The following is a 20,848-nucleotide window of genomic DNA, read 5'->3' as shown; positions in this document are numbered from 1 at the left end:
AAAGAGCTCGAAAGACAAGGCAGGAGTAGTTACTTTGGAGCTAATTACTTCAATTGGGTAAGTCTTGCAAATTCGTGCTATTTGATGACCTACTTTTTAAGTGCTTTTAATATGTGTATTAGCTTGGATGTGTTATGTTCATACTGTGTCTCCAACAATATGTCACTTTCTTTTTACCAGAAGTTTGGGGGAAACCAACAGGATAAGATTGGATCATTCTTTCTTTCTTCCTTGTATAATGCAACAACTAAATCCTGAGAAGCTGTAAGCTACTGCAGCACTGCTCAAATATATATATATTTTACTCCAGTTGAAGATAAACCTTTTTGGCACTTCTATTACCCTCACTTCTCATTACATGAAAGAGGAGCATCTATGGATTATAAATCAACAGAAAAACATCAAAATAAATTTTCTTTTAAAAATGATCTCCACAGTCCATAACTTTATACAGAAATTGTGTTAAGAACTTCTGCCCTGTATATTGTAGTCTTCGCTTAAGCAACCGACAAGTAAGCTGATATTAAAAGAGAAGTTTAGTTGGAGGGAGCTATTGTCTTAGCTTTAAATAATCATTCAAAAGGGAAAAGTTTATTCTTTCAGAATTTGAAGAACTGGGAATTGCATTACTTTCCTCCCCTGCTCTCTAAAATAGAAACTCAGCAAAGAAAGGGTAGAGAGGAAAGGGCTATATGCAATTTTGAATAAGTGAAACATGATTGCTGCATCTTTCATAACCAGATCAGATTAGATAATTAACCATCTTATACAACTGTGTCATCATGGTGCTAAATTATATTACACTGGGCAAACGTTACAGTAAAGATGGCACAGCCTTAGTCCGTTCCTTCATTCTGGATATTACTCAAACGTAAAATAAAGGCGTATATTTTCCATCTACTCTGAGATATCCTGCAGTAATAGAAATAATACTATGCACCTATCATATATCGACATACAGAACTCATAACTCACAAAAGCCTGATTATCCTTTAAAATGTAAAGGAAATGGGAAGACAAATAAGCAGCATTAAGAAAATAGGGCTCTTGGTGTAGTTATTCAATTTTTAATCAGAATGAAAGAATGGGGTCAAAGGTAGGCATGCAGGCCCCGATATAGATTGGAGCCACAATTTGATGGAGAGGGAAGTTTAATCTTTTATATGCCAGACATCAATAAGACTTTTCTGTTTCTTTTGTTTTTGTTTTTAACTACCCATGTCATGTGAGAGCTCCAATTATTTTTGAAGTGGGTGCCTGGCCAAGGAGTAGGGATAAAATCGGTCTCTGTACACTTATCTGTTTCAGGCTCCTATGCTTAGTTTGAGCAGAAGAAAACCAAAAGGGAGCTATGTATTGTGTATTTAACCTAATAGGTCATCTAACCAAACTCTCTACTCTTAGATCAATATTAATATGTCAGGTTGTACAGCTTCAAGTACTGAGAATTTTTCTGTTCCCAAATAAAGACAAACTATTCTAATTACCACCTGACTTGCTCCGACCTCACATATGTTAATCTCCCTCTTAATGACTCTTGTCCTATTTTAACAGGCTTTGGAGAAAGGTTTTAAGGCATGGACATGATTTAAACAGGTTTTATTTTTAGAAGGACCTTCATTTGTTTCCTCTTCTTTCTTTCACAACATAGACATTCACCTAGATCTTACAGTGCTGTGTTAAAATTGAATGCATTTGCACTGGAAGCTGTCTTATAGTGAGTCCATCTATGCAAATATTTCTATTCTGCCTGGATGTGGCTCTATTTCCCAACTTTGCTTGGAAGCATTAGGGACTGAAGTTGTTTTTCTACTCTCCCACTATGTTACAACTGTTCCCTGTTTATAACTAAGTACTTTTGGTTATGCCAAGAACCATATAAATTGATCAACAAAATCAGATTCAGAAATAAACATGGCCAATTTCTTATGAAGGATTTTGAAATTTGAATAATCATTTCTAAATCTGCTTGATCAAATACATCTTAACTTGCCCAAAGCTACATACAAAACACACTGTTTGTAGAAAGTCAGTATACCACTTAGTGATCACAGTGGCCATTTCTCAATTTTGCCTTATCCTACCAAGATGTGGCAAAATTGAGAAAAAAATACTATTTTTAGGGCTTTTTAATAATGCAGACATCACAGTAGCTAGTCACCATCATGTAGGGCTATGAAATGGTTTGCATTTGATTCTAAAAGGGTGCTTTGGAGTGCATGGTAGTGTGAATGCACCACCTTTTAGCAACTCAATCCTAGAAAAGAGACAATGCCGCTTTAATGAGTCAATGGCAAGTACTGCATTTGTGGTCCTGCATGCTCCAAAGCACCTTTTGGAAACTGAATCCAAGCTTTCCAGAGACTTACTGTTGAGTATATCTGGGACTATACTGCAATTTGCTGTTCTAAAAGGCAATATTTAAAAAGCAGTTAAGATGTAATTGAGGCATGCAACTTTGGATTTATCCGGTCAATTTCAAAACAGAACAAATTATTGTCAACAATTACCCTATTATCAGCATGTAGTTTACATTGAAGAGAAACCTGAAATTACTGTATTTGCCCACGTGGTAGTAGTTAAAGTTAAAGTTACTGCTTATTATATTTCTTACACTGGATGAAATAAATGCAACTTACTCAAAATACTCTACTTCTTCTGAAAAATTGAGATTCCTGCTTTAATTAACAAGTCACTGGTTATTGAAAATGTCTTGGTGTTCCTTAAGAATCTAATATTCAGTATTTGCCTGAATTAACATTCTAGATACTTGTCCATGGCAATGATTCTATTCTGCTTGCCTCTTTACCAAATGAAATGCCCAAAGGTGGGATTTAGCCAACTGGATCAGAACCAGTAACTATCCTATTGGGCTTTAGTTAATTTCTGACAAGCCTTTTCACTACCTACCAGACCCAATCAATACATCAGTATGTCTGTTAGATATTTTTCACATTCACCACAATTGTTACACTTTGATTTATAGCAATAAACAACTTTGTAATGTATTCATAATAAGGCATTTTTCAAAGGAAGTGTTTTACAGAAGTCAGACTTGGATCACGTAGCAAATACATATTTCTGGAGAACAGTAAGCTGAATACAGGAATAGGGTACAGAGGGAGATTATTATAATATGTATCCTACTGATGATTAATTTATAGAACCTTTTAATCCATGTCTTTGGGGAAAGTCATAAAACAGAATAAACTTTGCATAGCTCCACTTTGATAATAATAAGATAGACTTCTTTAGTCACACCTATTTGGCTCTTTCTGCCAGCAAGAATGACTACACAGATTAGAAATCTCTATTCTGCGTTGGTTTTAGTGTTAGGTACAAAGTGAGCTCTTCCATAAAACAAGAATTGCAAAAACAAGTGCTGATTTTTTTTAGAAAAGAAGCCAATAAATCCATACAGTCAGGATCTGGACTGAGATACAAGGCTTCCTGGTTTGTTCAGTCACTCTCACTGGCAGAAGTCAAATGGAAGTGGTTGGTAGCATGTATTTCTAAAATAGACATGGTACAAGTTAACTGTACCATAAAAATTGGCCATTTAATAACAGTATGTTTGAACCAGCCAGCTGTTATTTCATTCAGCTCATGGTATTTCTGAAGAAAAGGTGAAGATGTCCCCAAGTTAAGGACAATCCCTGGTGACTGCCTTTATCTTTCCTTTCCTTTCCTTTCCTTTCCTTTCCTTTCCTTTCCTTTCCTTTCCTTTCCTTTCCTTTCCTTTCCTTTCCTTTCCTTTCCTTTCCTTTCCTTTCCTCTCCTCTCCTCTCCTCTCCTCTCCTTCCTTTCTTTTTTTTTAACAACATTATAGAAGTGGCTTATCACTTCTTTCTTTCTGGAAGGTTGTTTTTTTTTACTTGCCAATGTAGCCAAGAGCTTTGGAATTCTCCAGTGGTTCCCCATCCAAGTACTAAGCATGGCTGGGGTGTTCCTACCTACAGAGGTTCAGATGATGTAAAGCTCTTTGCAAAGATTAACAAAGCCTTCAAAAACAGCTCTTTTCTAAACATTTTAAATACAACTCTTATTTTATACCAGACTACTTGTCCACTTACTTCTTGCCAGTCCTCTGTTTTCCAATAGTAGAAAGAACATTCTGCCATTTGACATTCCTGTTCAGAAGCTGGTCTGCTTGACTGACTGCATTCAGTCTCTCTAGTTGTTTTTGAAGTAGTAAACTGGCAGAAGACACTTCTCCGCTGAATTCCTTTCCCACAGGACACTGAACACTGGAGAGGTTCAAAAAGTAAGTGTCAAGCACTTTGCCTATGTTCTTAAAGTCTCTCTTCAATGGGAAATGTTCCTAATTCAGAACTTATTTAAGTTCTTTAGATCTTAAGACAGACATATGTCATTGAAATTTTTCAGAAAAGTTATTATTTCCACATGTAGTGCTGTTGTATAGGGCTGATTCAAAGCACCACAGAGCCTGAACAATACTTCATTTTCTTATATTGAAATTATATTCTTCCATTGGGACACAGACAGATTTATGTTGCAGTGATCAAGTATACTACTAAAATGATCATATGTGTTGTATCCACTTTCCATCTGATCAATACATTTGCATTCATGTTTATAATTTCAAATCACTGTACTGTACAGGGCAGAATATAGCATCATATATACAAAATTACTTTTATAGCGTGCATATAAAGTATATAACTGACAGTAATTTGTGCTCTACTGTGCCTAAAATGGGCTGACCAAGGCAGACTTCTCAATATATCTCATGGTATGGCTGGCCTTTATTCTGAGCCACAGAAGTCTACTGTTTACAGGAAAATATGATGCAAAGACCACAAGGTTTACACATGGAAGCACATTCATTTTCTTCTATAGGAATGTAGCATACAGTATTCAGTGCATGACAGGTAGCAAAATATGGCTTTATTTAAAAACTATCTTGTCTTTTATATTAATTATCATTGTGAAGTCTTAGGTAATATTTGCAATGCATGAAAACCCTTGATCAATATCATTGAGCTCACTGACCATGAGTATTTGGGTCTAAGGGTTCTGAACAACTGGTTGGTTGAAGGTAGCTGTTGCAGCCCAATGCTGAAGATATTTACAAAGAAATCAATCCTAACTCTAAATTAGATTTATTTCATAGTACTTATGCACAATTCTGCGGCCTGACTATAGCAATGTTTAATATATTTGTTATTAGGATATTCTCAAAGGCAGCTAGGTGGGGAATTCTGGGAGTTGAAGTCCACCTGTCTTAAAGTTGCCAAAATTGAGAAATACTGGTTAAGAAGGTATATAGCCGAAACATACAGTAGATAATAATCTGACATTTAGCAATTTTTAACTTTAGAAGCTTTGTAATAATGCAAAAACTATTAAACCACATCTTTTAATTTATATCCCTATGCTTTGTGAGATATTTGAAACACAAATAACAGGTATAACATTTAGTCATTTGCAGGTATAATATAAAAGCTCCAGTTAAAGCAGGAACAAGTATACAAATTAAATACTATCACATCCATAAGTTACACTTTCTTATAACTTTGTTGCATTTACAGTTTGTTGTAAATTATTATGCACAGAAAAAAATCATTCCACAGAAGGGTTTCTTCGCCTTTGAGTGTCCTGTAAAGTGAATAAACCCAAAAGAATAAGCTGACTGTGGACATTCCTTTGGATTATAAATATTTATGGAAACTAGTTTTCTAACATGAAAAGTGGAACACAATATAGTCTCCTTTCTATATTGGCTGATGCAAATGTTTCCCATATGGTACTGTGCTTTCTATTGTGATTAATAATACTGTTTATTCTCTGCATTCCTCATGGGAATAGTGGGATCACACAATCACAGCAAAAGAAATTATCTCATATCTATAGTATTCAAAATTTAATTCTCAAGAATATATATGAATATATGAGTCTGATACTTGTATGATTCCCTAACTAATATCCTGGGAATAACGTGCAAGCTTTTTACTTTATAGGTAGAAGTTAGAACATTTCCAGTGGATAAAGAGATTTGTTCTGCAGATCACAGTTCGTGCAAAAATAATAATAATTTTTTTTTTTTTACTTGAAAGCAGTAAAAATTTGCTTAAAAAAAAAAAAGGAAAATACTATTTCTCCCAATGAAAAATGCTGCTTTGCTGGCTGCTCCCAGAACGTTCTTCAGCATTACAGAAATGTGCATTTCAATTTTTGGGGTATGCCTACATTCCGTGTTCATTAAAACATGTTTAGTCTGTCAAAATTAAACAACTTTGTGTTTTCTTAAACTTCAAATAGGGGAATTTCTTGCTATTTTACTTTCCCCTTCCAATATATGCAGGCACAGATTGCCTTTTTTATTTATACAGGCAGTAGAAGGTATGAAAGAAGGAGGTTTGGTTCACTGTTTCCCGAGAGCTGAAAAGAAGTATTGGGAATACGTCAGTGCAAAGGTTGCCGTTTTAAAAATGTATCTGAAAATGACAAAAATCCAAAGGACCTATGAATGAACCAGAACAGCAGAGACCGTTTTACATCTTCAATGTACCTGCTAAGGAGGGACAGAAGACCTAATACCATACTGAACCTAGATTATGCAGAAATGAATTGGTAATTTAAACAGGCTTTGGGATAGAAGTCTCTTTTCAGGACTGAAGCTTGATCTGTAGAAAGAGTTGGTTCTGTCATATTGTGAGTAACACTGCAGACGTTAATGGGCATCTAAGAGCAATGAATGATCAGCTTTGAAAGTGGCCTTGCTAACATGACTGCATGTGTGAGTTATCCGGGCTAAATACAAGACATAGTGGTGATAGGCTTACAGTTGGTAATTCAGAGGCAAAAGAAGTACAAGGTAAATGCACTGGGTACAACCAGTGATTTACTTCAGATGATAATCTGACAAATGAATGAATGAATGAATGAATGAATGAATGAATGAATGAATGAATAGCAAAATGATCAGCCGTCGCTTTGCACTTATAAGGAAGTAAGATTTTAGGAACTATTCTGCTGGTTCAGACCAATGTTGTATATAATCCAACCTGTTTACCATGGTGACCAATTTAGATGCCTACGGGAAGCCACAATCAGGCTTCCCGTAGGCGTCTATGGGAATGTAATAAGCAGGACAATGCAAATTCTCTGAAAGAACTGCTTCAGAACATTTGGGAACACACAACCCTGACTGCTCATTGGAAGGATTGATACTGAAGCTCAAGCTCAGATACTTTGGTCACCTAATGCGAAGAGAGGACTCCTTGGAAAAGACCCTGATGCTGGGAAAGATTGAAGGCAAAAGGAGAAGAGGACGGCAGAGGACGAGATGGTTAGAGAGCATCACTGAAGCAATGAGCATGAAACTGAGCAAACTCAGGGAGGCAGTGAAGGACAGGAAGGCCTGGCGCGATGTGGTTCATGGGGTCACGAAGAGTCGGACACGACTTAATGACTAAACAACAACGAAGCCCCCCCATTCCAGTTACGGCAACCACCTCTTTCCCCCAGTTTGTGCAGCTGTACCTTCACTGGGGAAAAATAGGTCAGAGGTCACAATGGGAGCACCTGGCATGAGCCTCACCCCTCTCTTGTGGAGCAAATGTATTCTTGCTTTCAGCATCAATGTTTGCAGCCACTTGCTTTACTTATTTGCATCTTCAACCCTTTGTTGTTTTCAACAGGATCTTCTCTCTTAATATAGGACAACTCCCCCCCAAACTGTTTGAGGTACTTATTTGGGGAAAACGCTTCTGGATGGGCAAATGTTGTACTCTTTTTGCAGGCATTTTTCTGCTCCAGCTTTTGCCCCCAGGAAACATCATGTAAACCGTGAAGTTTCATGTCTCTCTCCTTCCTTCTTTCAATCCCTTAGATTAAATTTCAAGCAGCAGCTATGTTATCTCTATGTTATCTTATATCTAAGCTTCTTGACTTTCAAGATTTTCTGGTGCTTTTACATTCCTTTTAAATGACCAGCTCTCTATGACGTCTGAAGAACAGGATTTGGAAACGCTACAGAAGGAATATATTTCAGCAGCTAATAAAAATATTTCTTCAACGTCGGCATCTAGCACAAAGAGGCACAGCATCCTAAGAAGGCATTTATTTCAGCCTCCTTAGGCTTTGATTGTCTAACCGTTCAGCTAGACAAAATGTGCCACTGCATTGTGCCATAATGAATAATATTTTTTTTCTAGACCGACTGTATAAGCAGCACTAATGGCAAATTCTCAAGTTCCCCATGGGTGGCAATAAATACGTTTCGTAAATTAAAAAAAAAAAAAGTGCTGACCAGATGGCTTAAATTGATATCACTCACAGTATAAAGGTGACAGACACTTCTATTTATAATGTCTGAAAAATACAGTCTCCTGGCTAGGCCTGATAAGCTTATACTTGAAATAACGATTAGCATTCAGATTGTATGCAATCTTACACTCAGTTAGGCATGCTTACCCCACTAGTGTCAATGGGCTAAACATATGCAACTGGGCGCAACATTGCAATCATAAATCTTTTAATTGCCACGTCACAACAGATTATCATAGCCTATAAATCTTGCTATACCCTTGCTAATTTGTGTTTCTTTCCAAAATGGACCCAATCATTTTGGATAATAGTTAGACAATTTAAAATGTCTATTTTTTGTATTTCTTCATGCTTTTGACAGACTGTTATGCAGTATCCACTATGCTTTTATTAGCTTCCAAATTGTTTAAGTTATGAGTTGATAACTAGGGGCAGCTATTTTGCTAAGGAGACACAAAATAATAAGTTCATCTTATTGGAACAAAACTTTTTAACAGATTTGCTCCAAATTAGGGTTAACATCTGGAACAGATGGGCAAATGTTGGGGTCTAACAAGGTGATCCAGAACTTCTTCTTTTCCTTACCCTCCTCCTCACTCTAATTGGAGTCAGGTCTATCTTCCCTCCTTGATATGTTTAAAATATTATATTCACAATGTAGGGATGAACAGAAAGAAAGAAGGCCATTAGTTGATTTATCCACTGCTTCTCCTTGCAGTACCCATCTATCTGCTATCTATTTACCCCCTATACTCATTTATGCCCTCAAAGCTTTGGATGTTCTTCTAGGACACTCAGCCACCCTCCATTCCTTGTGTATCTTGCTCCCCCCCCCCCCTTCTTCTCTTTCAAGGAAGTCCTCCCACCACACAGTTAAACTCTGGATTAACCTTCCACAATTTGCCTCCCACCCCACATGTGTGGACCCACTCCCAGAAATCCCCACTAAAATGTGCATTTTTGGGAATTCTGGGAGTTACAGTCCACACATATGGAGGGTGCAGTTTGGGAAAGGCAGGTCTAGATGCTTTGTATGAAATAACAAACTGGCTCAGGATCCTGGATAAAAGGATAGTAATTCCCTAGCTTTCTATTTTGACCAAAGAACTTATATTCATAAATTCAAGGCATTTTTGCTCATGTTGCCATTATTTACTCAGTGGCAGCCACATTTTAGGGCTGGAACACAACTGTATTTCTGATCGCTTGTTTTATGTTTTACATTTGCATGCTCTTCACTATTCTCCCTCTTTTTTTCTAGGTAGTCCTATTTTTATACTTCTCTTTCTTGTTCCCCATCTAGCCACTAGCAAGAAAGGAAAGTTAGGGCCAGATGTTCTTCTATTTCAGGTTCCTTGACCCACCCCACAGTTGCCTAGCAACTTCAACCACTGGTCCCTCCCATTCCTCTCTGTCTATAAAAGGACGGTACATTACTGAAGTTACAACAGCCTTTTCTTTGAAATACTGAGTGGAATAGTTACAGCACAGACAAAACCAGAGGTCTGCGATATGAGGCAATCTCTGGGCTGCATTAGCAGAAATAACGTTCTTTCGTGTCGATTCTTCTGCCCTTTCTTCAGCTACACTCAAAGACTCATATCTCTCTTTTCAATATATGATGCTGAAGCTTTTAAAACTATTGCAAGGAAGGTTATGAAGAATGTCTGTATGTGTGCGGGGAAGATTATTAACTGTGCAGCTCTGTATTATACTCTTTAGCCAGTAGTTAGTAGCCAGTTTTCAATTCAGTGGGCATGCCTATATTTATTCAATAGGAAGATGAGAGTCCCCCCCCCCCCCCAATGATTACTAACACATTGAGAGGAACAGTCATCTTGCGTTCTCTGAGAACAGAAGATGCTACTAAAAATGAGCTTAGCCTGACTGCTTGCCTGGCAACTTCTAATCCTTCTGTAATGCCTCAAAAGGGCTATGGGGGTTTACCATCAGAAATTAACTCTCTGCTTGCAGAGGGGAACAAGAGACTAAAGGAAAAACTCTTAATACCCAAGGATCTCTTCCCCAGATCAACCCCTGCTTAAATAAAACATATTCATTTCTATCATATCATTAAAGCATAGGTTTATGTTCAGATTTTCACAGTCTGTCGGTGTGCAAGGATATACATGTGAAGGGTCAATTAATCTGTCAAGCAGGTCTCTTTTTTACCGGTAATTAATTTCAACCAGCAGTTGTTAATCCAATTAATTTTTTTTGGCTTGATTTTACTCTTTTTAGGGGGAGAGAGTTTGGCTTATGCTGGTGCGCACAGGCACATATTCTCATACACAAATGTACTGTATATCTGTATATACATATACAAATGGGCATATACTGTACATATAAAGTGGGTGAGGTGCACACATTTTTAGTGGGGAAATACAGTATTTCCCAGAATTGGTTTGGTTAAGAGTTAGAAGTCCTAATTGACCCAAAAAAAAAAAAACCTGGTAGAAAAGCATAGAGAAAATTTATTTGTTGTGATAACTACTTGTTAATTTTCCTGGTTTGGAAGGAGGGGGCACTTCCTTAAATTAGGGTTTTCTTCCTTTGGGGTAAATGTAGTACATCTGAATAGATGTGTGGACTGAAATGCCAGATACACGGAAAGATCCAAATTCTGGGACGTGCAACAAGAGAAGCAGTGGATGAAATACTGCAGCTAGCACAAGATCAGTATCCTTTCAGACTTCATCTCAGACTGATGGATCAGCCCCCTGCTTTAGAATGGTTGGGCTGAAGGGAGGGGGTCCTTCACTCATAAACAGAAAGAGAAGCATTTAATACTGACTATATATTGTCCCTGTCTCAAGATGTCTATGTATTTAGTATTGGTAGAGAAACAGATCTACCTAAAAACAGTTTCTTTCACATATAACACTGAACATTCTTTCACAGTTTCTTGCATATAATGCTGAACGTATGGGAAGTTCAATATCTGTGGGAGCAATGTAGCATATACTCCAGGTATTTTCAGCATACACATGCAATGAAGCTACACCCCCTTTTCAGTCTTATACAAATACAAATGATCAAGAGTTTGGGTGTAAACACCTTACCTGTCCCCAGTCTCCTGCTTTCCACTTGGGGCACCTGCCACCTCTACACTTCCTCAGCACATTTGGTTTTGCCAGCTGTGTACAAAGACTGTTTTCTAAAAGTTTCCCATCCTTCGACATGCAATATACGTCTCGGTACTTCTGTCCTCGTCCACAAGACACAGAACACTGAAAGAAAAGAGGGATGCTAATATACCTTACACAGTTGCATTAAATCCTTACACACATTTTTAAAATGCAGTGTTTTAAGTAAAAGCAAAAGCACGCACCAACTGTTATCAGGTTGGCGGCCTCCTGTTCATTACACCTCTCTTTTTTCAGTTTTTGGAACTCTCTGAGATGGTGTCACCAGTCTCTCAAAATAATGTGCTCAATTTTTTCTTTTAGACTGAAATCATTGTTTGCTGCTGGTTGCTAATTACACATATATGTAACCAGAAGAGGCTTGGTATTTTATGTACTTTTTGTAGCCAGCTCCAAAGATGGCAGAACAGACGCAATGGGACATTATGAGCTAAAGCAAAAAGCACAGCACAAATATATTGGCCGCAAACTTTGTAGTAAAACAGTGACATTCAACCTCCTTCTGCAGGTTCATTGAACTTTTACAAATGTGACCACTTCTGGCATATGGGCCCCTGAACCATTTTGATTTTAGATTAGCATTTATCAAAAGATTTAGGAATCAAAAGGAATCTGGAGGCAGAGCAGGAATTTAATATGACAGTTCCTTGCTCAATGGGCCTCTTACTCAGCATGATGCAAGAATATTCATTTTTTATTCCTTCATTACATGTTAAACAAGTCATTATGTGTTATTTCACACACCGTGCCTGTTTAATCCTAAATCCTATACACAAATACATTTTCTTGTGATCTCTCGAAGTAATGATCTCCTGTTTTCTTTCCAGAGCGGAGTCAATACAGGACGAGGCAGGTCACTAACACCTAGCAAGTCCTTGGCTTGATTCACAGAGATGATAATCAACGCAAGGGCTTAAGTGGCAGGTCTTTAAAAATCTAACTTAAGGTACCATAAATATTGGAATGCAAGAGCTGGAAACTGTTCATTTTATTATTAATTGCATCATCACCACTTTTCATGTTTACAGTGCCATTACTGTTCCCAAACATTTGCTTTCACAAAACACTGGCAATGTCCTCTTCTTCCAGTATATATCGCCGTGTTTACAGGATACCCAGCCAAACTGCATGACGAAATCAGCCCGTGGCTTATCAGTAGCCATTTTTGTGAGCCTAGAAGAAATGGTCTCCCTTTTTGTCCTTGTTCCTGGCCAACTTCTTACTTGTGAGTGTTGGAATGATATTAGGTTCAATTGCGCTAGCTAGCTGACATGCAGAACATCTAAAACTTTCAGGGCATGATAAAAATATTAGAACCACAGCATAATTTAGAAAGGCTTATGTTAAACTGGCTAAATATTGCTGGAGGGTATGATTTCATATTTGGAAAGTAACACTAACCAACGTAAGCATTATTTAACATTTCTGTACTAACATGGCACATTGGACCTGTACTTTATTTATTTGAAAAGTTTAAATGCTGCCTATTCCTTTTATGGCTTGCAAAACTATGATGAAAAAGTATTAAAAGGTATAATAAGTAAAAACACAAAAACTGCAACATAAGCCTAAAACGGTCTGGGTAAGTAAACAGGCTTTAAGTAAGGAGGGCAGATTGTTTTAACTCCAGTGGCAGTTTGTTTCAAGCATGAGCTCTACAGTAGGAAAATAAACCCAAATTCATTGTGGATGTTAAAAGCATCCATGGCAAGACCATCGAGACTGCCCCATTGATGACCTGAGAGTAGGGGAAGGATTGTAAAGGATGAGCCATGTAAGGCTTTAAACATGTTGAACTGATACCAATAGAAAAGAATATGTGTAGTTCGGGGTTGAACTGTGGAGTCCCTGGAGTTCTCTGAGCTTGGCTGTTTCCTTGCAAATGTTTCATTACCCAGCTAGGTAACATCTTCAGTGCACCAAAGATGTCACCCAGCTGGGTAATGAAACGTTTGCAAGAAAACATCCAAGCTCAGAGAACTCCAGGGATTCTATGTTGAACTGAGCTGGGAAAGAATCAACGAACATGTTTTAGTACAAGGGTAACGCGGAATATCAATCACTGCCTGTACTTTGGCATCCTGGGGCTACTGGAATTTTCAGATTGCTCCATAAAGACTACATTGCAATAACTGAAGCTTGCGCTTACCAGCACACGAGTCACCAAAGCCAAGTCTCACCTGGATAAAGCCAAAGCCTATAAAAGGCCACCTTACCATTAATGATACAACATCAGTGCTGAATCCAAGAGGAACAAACCATGATTTGTGCATCCAGCCTCTAGGAGTATGTTTGTAAGGTTCCAGGGATAGGCAGTGTGTCTATATTTCAAGTATTTTTTTTCAGATACTAGATATTTTAGCATATTGGATATTTATTTATTCAAAATACTTATATGGCCACCCATCTTAAGAGATACAACTCTGGGTGGCTCACCACAACAGTACCCCCCCTCCAGAAAAAACCCTGGCAATAAAAACAATAAAAGCAAACAACAAGCAAAAACCTGGTGCCTCAGCCGTTCTCCTCCAATGCACCCAACACCACCATCTTTGTGCTCCACCCTCACCCTATCCCAGCAGTTTGGGGGAAGAGACACTCTTTTGGCCTTCTGGATGGCTAAGAGAGGAGGGCCTGCCCAATCTCAGGGGGAGGGTGTCCCACAAGGCAAGGGCTGCTACAGAAAAGGCACACCTTTTAGGTGCCACTAGATGGCAACATTTAAGGAAAGGGACCTGGATCATGTCCATTCTATCCAATCTGGTGGAACGGGCAGATACCCTCAGGGAGAAATGATCCCACAAATAACCTGGCCTGTGCCATGTAGGGCTTCAAAGGTGATAATCAGTACCTTGGACTGAAGCCTCCCATTATTTCATTCAGATACACTGGCATGCTATGAGCCACATGCATATATAGAAGCTAATTAATCATTACCCCTGAGATCTGTGATACATTTACTGTAATTTGCATGGCCACACCATATTGAGTGTGCAATCTGTCCTTGATCTTTCTTTTTTCTTTCATAAACTTCTCATATAATTAGCTGATTCTTAAAAATGGTTTTCATAATATGAATGACACATTTCCTGATTGATTTGATGTGCATCTGCCACCATCAACCAGACTCAATAACTATAGAAAAAAATGGTAAGAAATCATGAAATTAGACAAAGTAACATCACAATAATTAATCAAGGAAATCAACACAGTCTTCATAAGCCCTCCAACGCAGCTCAGTTTTCAATAGATTTTGGAAGGCTAACAATATGATTCATAAGAAAATTGTTTCAGGAGAAAATCATTCTGGTCATGGAGAAACAGTGCCTATGAGCCCTTAGGAGATATGGAGGACCACTAGCAGTTTCTCCCTGAAAACAATGAACTAGGCAGATTGTTTCTAGCTGGAGAAAACAGTCCCACAGATACTTGGAGCCAAGCCATATACAGTGTCATAAATTAAAACCAGAACTTTGAATTGTACCTGGAAACCAGGATAATGTGTCCTGGTGATGAGCACCAATCAGTGATTGAGCTGCTGCATCCTGGACCAAATTCCACGTAGATCACAAATGCAGTAGTCTAAATATATAGCGATGACAACGTAAGTTCCCATCCTCCCACTCCAGGTAGGGCCACAAGTGGTGTATCAGCCAGAGTTGGTGAAGGCACCCTGGCTATGGCCTTCACCTTCCCATACAGCCATTGTTGTGAGTCCAGGAGGACCCATGTAAAAACAATATTTCCTTCATAAGCAGTGCCACTCCATTAAGAGACAACACCAGAGCTGTCAGAGCCTCAGTATATTAACCACATCTTTGACTTGAGGGATTCAGCCTCAGCCTGTTTTGTGCCATCTGGACTTTAACAGGCACCCGACACTGAGTCAAGACATCAATCCTTCATAGGCCAGGGAAGCAATGTATACTATATTCCCAAATAATGGATGACCACTCCCAGTGCCTTTATGTAAATATTAAACAGCAGGGGAGAGGAACCAAACCCAGTAGCATCCCACAGGACAGTAACTGTTGGGCTGATCTATCCTTCCCCACTATCACTGACCCATTAAAGATGGACCAAAACACTGCCTCTAATTCCCCAGTCCTGGCAGGCAGTCCAGAAGGAAACCATTCTCAGTGGTACTGAATGCAGCTAAGAAATCTAAAAGGATGAGGTGCACATCCAGATCTTGACAATAAGAGCAACCCATACCATCTCCATTTCATTGTCCAGATCTGCTGCTCCTAGGGTGACCACTTACTTAATAATCTTAAGTTAAAGACTTGATCCTTGATTGTTGTCAAGTATGGCTGAATCCAGGGAGAGAATGAGCACACTACAGCCTTTTCCAAGGCTGCTGGGACAATCCCTCTTCAAAATGAGGCATTGATAAGCTGATAGATCCAATCGATCACTTGCCTGAACCCTAAGGAGGAGACAGGAGGAACATGGATCTAGCCTACAAGTATCTGAGGACATACCGGGGACCATCCTACCCACTTCACTAAGTTCAAAGGCAAGACACTGGTCCCATCACCACATCAGACTCCACCTATGAGGAATCAAGACTCCAGAGAATTTGACCAACTTGTCTGCTAATTAATGTGGAAACTAGTCTAAGTGATCAGGTGGGAGACCTACCTGCAGCTCTTTCCCCAGAAGGGAGTTGACCATCCTAAACAAGGCCCCTGAATGACAGCCCATTAATACAATAAGGAAAGAGAAGTATAATGATCTACCATTATCTCCATGGCGTGGGCTCAAACTTGAGCTAGTATTCATGTTTGGTCAGCTACACTTCCTTCACTGGCCCAGCAGACATCAGTTCTGGACTGTCTTGGACCATCTTGGCAAACCAGGGAGCCATCCAGGATCAGCCAGCTGATCAGTTTAGGAGGATTAATGTCAAGTGCCTATGTTGCCTCCTGTTGCCAGTGAGTAACTAGGCATTCAACAGAACTGCTTGCTAGATTGCTACGAAATTCCCTAAGCACTCACCAGAATCCCCAATACAGAAAATCCTAACTGTGGGGTCCTTGGTGCTCTCCGTGTTTCTAATTTGTTGTCATTTCCTGTGCTGATGAAGAACAGGAAGGGTAGCATGTTGTTTCCTGTGCTGATCTAGGAAGGGTAGCATGTTGTTTTCTTCTTCTCTTGTGAATTTTATTCCTTTGAAGATGTTGATTGTTTCATATGGTTTCTCTAGTTGTTCCTTTTTTATTATGACTAAGGCACTGTCTACATACTGGATCCATACTTTTGATTGTATGTGTGGGAGTGCTATAGCTCCTAGATGCTACATGCCCTTAATCTCACAATACTCAACCACAGTTTCAACTGGGAAACTGTTACCATCTTAGACCAAGTCAAATCCAAAACCACTAGGGAATTCCTGGAAGCTTGGCATTCAGACAAATCAGCCATCAATAAACACATAGAGATAAACCATATTTACACACCATTCAAAAGAGATTAAAAAAAAGTTAACAAAGAAACAAAAAGACCAGAACATATCCTCTCCAGCAGTCAACAGCCAGATAAGCAGGGATGAACACCAGACAACAATCAAGCAGAAAACAACTACCAAAACTGGCAGAAACTGTGGAGAAAACCACACCCCTACCAAAACTGGCAGGGCAAGCTACTGTATATAAACAGGGAGAAAACCCCACACTCACTTATGCTGATGTTATCTAATTGGATAATGAAATGTCTACAAGCAAACAACCAAGCCCAGAGAGCACCAAGGACTCCACAGTTCAACCCTGAGCTACGTATATTCTCTTCTATTGAAACTCTAATTGGTCTGTTCACCCACCTGAGGTCATTGGTGGCAAGTAATCTTATCTGGACCAGAAAGTGATCCAGACTCTCTCCAAATCAAGATAATTATACAATGGCCCGAGCTGCCTTCATGTGTTGGGCCAGTGATCACTTGGGATAGATTACTGTAGAGCCTACAAATGCCTGAAGCACCATCATGATCCAGCCCCCAAGGCATAAAGATTCACATCAACCAGAAATAATATCTGAGAGACTCCAAAGCCAGTCCAGAGAACAGATAATGTTGCATGTGCAGGGATCTTGCTGAGAGGCAGAGTGGCCAATATACCAACAGGATTTGTCCCAATGGCTCAATAGCATACAGACATTCAGACCCTGTCACTTCAGGAGCAGAGTTTCTGATCATAGGGCAAAGTGTTTATTAAGATCAACACTACCCCCACCCTAGCCTTGGGACTGAGGCTTCTGAAAGACTAAAAATCCAGGATGGCAGATCTTCAAGAAGGTGACTCCTGCCCACAAGGTCTTGGTCATACATGCCAGCTCCCCATGTTCATTCACTACCAAGTTGTGGATGAAAAAGGTCTTATTACACCTGGACCTGATGTGTATCATCAGCAATTTGAGGTCAAAATCTGAGCAATCTAAGCACTGGAACCCTGTTATGAGGTTACTGGCATAGAAGTGGAGTTGTACACCAGACTGTGGATTTCCCTTCCCCTGAAATAGCAAACCTGATGTCTCCTTCCATATCTCCCTTAATCCATCACAACTGTAATACAGCTGTCAACAAGCCCCTATGAACCAGGGTCCTAACATACTCATACTGCCTCAGACTGTTTTTTTTTTTTAATCAACCCAGTTACCCTAGAAGCCCACAATTTGGCAGAGCCATTCACGCTGGCACTTCCAGACTTTTATTCACTCTTCTTTCTACATTCCTTCTTCCTACCTTCCTTCTACATTCCCACCACTGAATAAATCAACAGGGGTCCTCCCACTAATGCATCAAGTTGAGGCCCTCCCTCACCTGTTCTCTTAATTCAGGTGAAGGCCAACATCTGCCCTTCCCATCTCATATTGTGACTGGTTGCCTCTGACCCACAATGCAACCAATCCTACTGGAACACCAATCTGGTCAGAGCAACCTTATAGATTAAACCTACACAAGGGCCCCTCACATCACCAAAATCCGTCAGTATGGCCTGCCAGAATTCCGAGCTTTCAAGTGGGAAGCCCACTGAGTTGCCATCACACCTTCCCTGAGCATCCCAGCTCTACAGTGTGGGCCTCCTTTTGATATGCTCTCACCAAAGGACACTGTCAGCAACACTCTTCCATGATCCTCCAGGTCAGGGGAGACCAGCGGTTTCCACTCCTGGCATCTTCTTTTCTCTTCACAATTCTAATTACAATGATAGCTGCCACATTATTTCAATGTCCTTCTGCAGCTGCAGCTGCAGCTTTGCCAGATGGTGTGACTCCATCAGAAATCCCATGTGCCACCATCATGCCACGCAAACAAGATTATACAGCTGAATCTATTGGGATGATTCAAAACACTCTCTGCCTTGATATGCCATCATCGACCAGATTTCAAAAGCCTTCATCCTCCTTTTTCAACCCTCTATTTCTGCTCCATAAACCAGTCCACAATCTTCAGTCTAGCTCCATCTGACCCCTCTATTCAGTTCTAGGAAACCAGATAAGGCTTACTAAAAACTTCCCATACACATTTCTCAGGATCAACATTTTGAAAAACATACCCCACGACAATCCCTGCAGAAAGCAGCCACTATCAGAGACTATCCTGAAAAGAAAGCAAAAAAAGAAAGAAAAGGGAAGGCAAGACCAGACAAGACATGCCTACGTTGCAATTTTGATCTATGGTAATTCCATATGAAAGAAGTATTTATTCATTTATTAAACATGTTTCTATGGCACTACAATCAACGACAACAAACCTTTTGGTATGGTCTCGAGCCAGAAAACAATACATAGAAACACATATACCTAGAATTATACAGTAGATAGAAATAATAAGTAGGCATAAAATACAATAAAATAAATGACTCTTGGCAACTCACATATACCAAGTGGATCTTGGTGTAGCTGAACACACCGAAAATATTTTTGAACTGAAGGAATGGTAGAATTTAGAAATACTTTGTGATTTACAAAGATCTTGCTTAATGCCCTCTGAATGTGAGATTCTCAATCAAGTTAGGAAAGTACTTTCTTGACCTCTTCTTTGAGTTGGAATAGGATTTAAGTTTCAGATTTAGCCACTGATGTTTAGTGCTCTCTAAGATTGAATCAGTCAAGATTGCAAAACTAACTACTATATTGAATTGGCTTGGCAAAGTCTGTGCTGGAACTCTATTTGGACCCAATTATATAATTTACATACGTATTATCATCTCAACAGTTAATACCTTGCTTTTGTTAAATTAAGGAAAAGCAAAATAGAATGGGCAACAGTAGATGAATGCTAATCAACTCTTTTAACACTGAAATTATATAGATTTTCATAAGTCATATTAAAATACTACTATTCCAAGCAACAATAGGAATGTTACTACAGCAGGTGGTTTGGAATTCTGTATTAAGTAACATTTTGTGTGCGTGTGTGTGAGTCAGTCTTGACTCCTGGCAACTGCTTAGACAAGTCCCTGCAGTTTCTTGGCAACATTTTAGGCAGTGATTTGCCGCTGCCTTCTTCCTAGGGTTGAGAGAATGATTGGCTCAAAGTCACCCAGCTGGCTTTGTATCAAAGTGGGACTAGAACTCACCATCTCCGGGTTTCTAGCCTGGTGCCTTCACCACTACACCAATCTGGCTCTCATTAATTAAACAGAATATGAAAATTCTGGGTATCAATGCACATTTATTAAACCAAACAAATTTACTTATATTACATACGTGTGTATGCATTAAGGATTTATTGAGTTTTTGGACAAAATCTGCAATATTTGTCCTTGTTTTTTGTCCCACAATAGATATGGAAGACACTGGATGGCGAACAGATACACAAAAGGATCTAGACTGAAATACATGGGGCAGCACTGAAAGTGTGTTGACAATGGAAAACTGAGTTTCATTTGAGATCACTTCTACTTTTTAGCATTAAAATAAATTGGCACATTTTTCTATAGCTATACAGACTAGTGAATGACTAAGTCTAAGTGGGTAAAGATGCTTTGGATCGACCAAGGACACCCTCTTCATATCTGTCAGCTTCTCCTTAATGGAACTATGCTTTCTCCTGGGTTCATATGGCAACTTGCTGGGCATGCAATGGGCACCGGTGGCTAGATGTGGGCAGTGACAAGGGTGACCCAAGGGGCCTGCTACTTCTTTACTCAAATACATATTTTCCTGAGTCCACACAGCTACTGTACAAGCCCTGGAAAATACAAAGCCCTCTTAAGGAGGAGCTGACAGGTACTAAGAGGGTCCCATGTCAGATCCAAAACATCCTCCCTTGCTTTGGATCCAAACAGTGCAAGGCTTTAATAGGATCTAGAAGAAGACTCATTAATGGGTTCATTTCATTAGGCAATTGTACACAACTCTCATTTTTACAGTAGAACTTCTGATTATGATTTATGGATGATAATTAC

The 20,848-nt window shown here is 39.2% G+C and overlaps 1 protein-coding gene across 6 annotated transcripts in view; it reads right to left on the bottom strand.

Moving 5' to 3' along the window:
• The window catches only part of ADAMTS9 (ADAM metallopeptidase with thrombospondin type 1 motif 9), a 143,366-nt gene that overhangs the window by 22,571 nt on the left and 99,947 nt on the right, over positions 1 to 20,848 (bottom strand). For all 6 annotated transcript variants that reach the window (XR_015794964.1, XM_088134396.1, XM_025170169.2 and 3 more), the window contains exons 29-30: positions 11,355 to 11,522; positions 4,074 to 4,247 (exon numbers count right to left, since the gene is read on the bottom strand). Coding sequence is in view for 5 of the 6 variants with exons in the window: in XM_088134396.1 (XP_087990522.1) it covers positions 4,074 to 4,247; positions 11,355 to 11,522 (342 nt within the window). In the remaining variant the exon portion in view is untranslated. The remainder of the gene's footprint in view (positions 1 to 4,073; positions 4,248 to 11,354; positions 11,523 to 20,848) is intronic.

Source organism: Python bivittatus, unplaced genomic scaffold (genome assembly GCF_059951505.1).
Source record: "Python bivittatus isolate LINGU-HERP-01145 unplaced genomic scaffold, Pbiv_v1 ctg000080_np1212, whole genome shotgun sequence".
Classification (NCBI taxonomy): Eukaryota; Metazoa; Chordata; class Lepidosauria; order Squamata; family Pythonidae; genus Python; species Python bivittatus.
The sequence above is the reverse complement of the archived record's forward strand: the minus strand, read 5'-3'. Positions and strand labels throughout refer to the sequence as shown.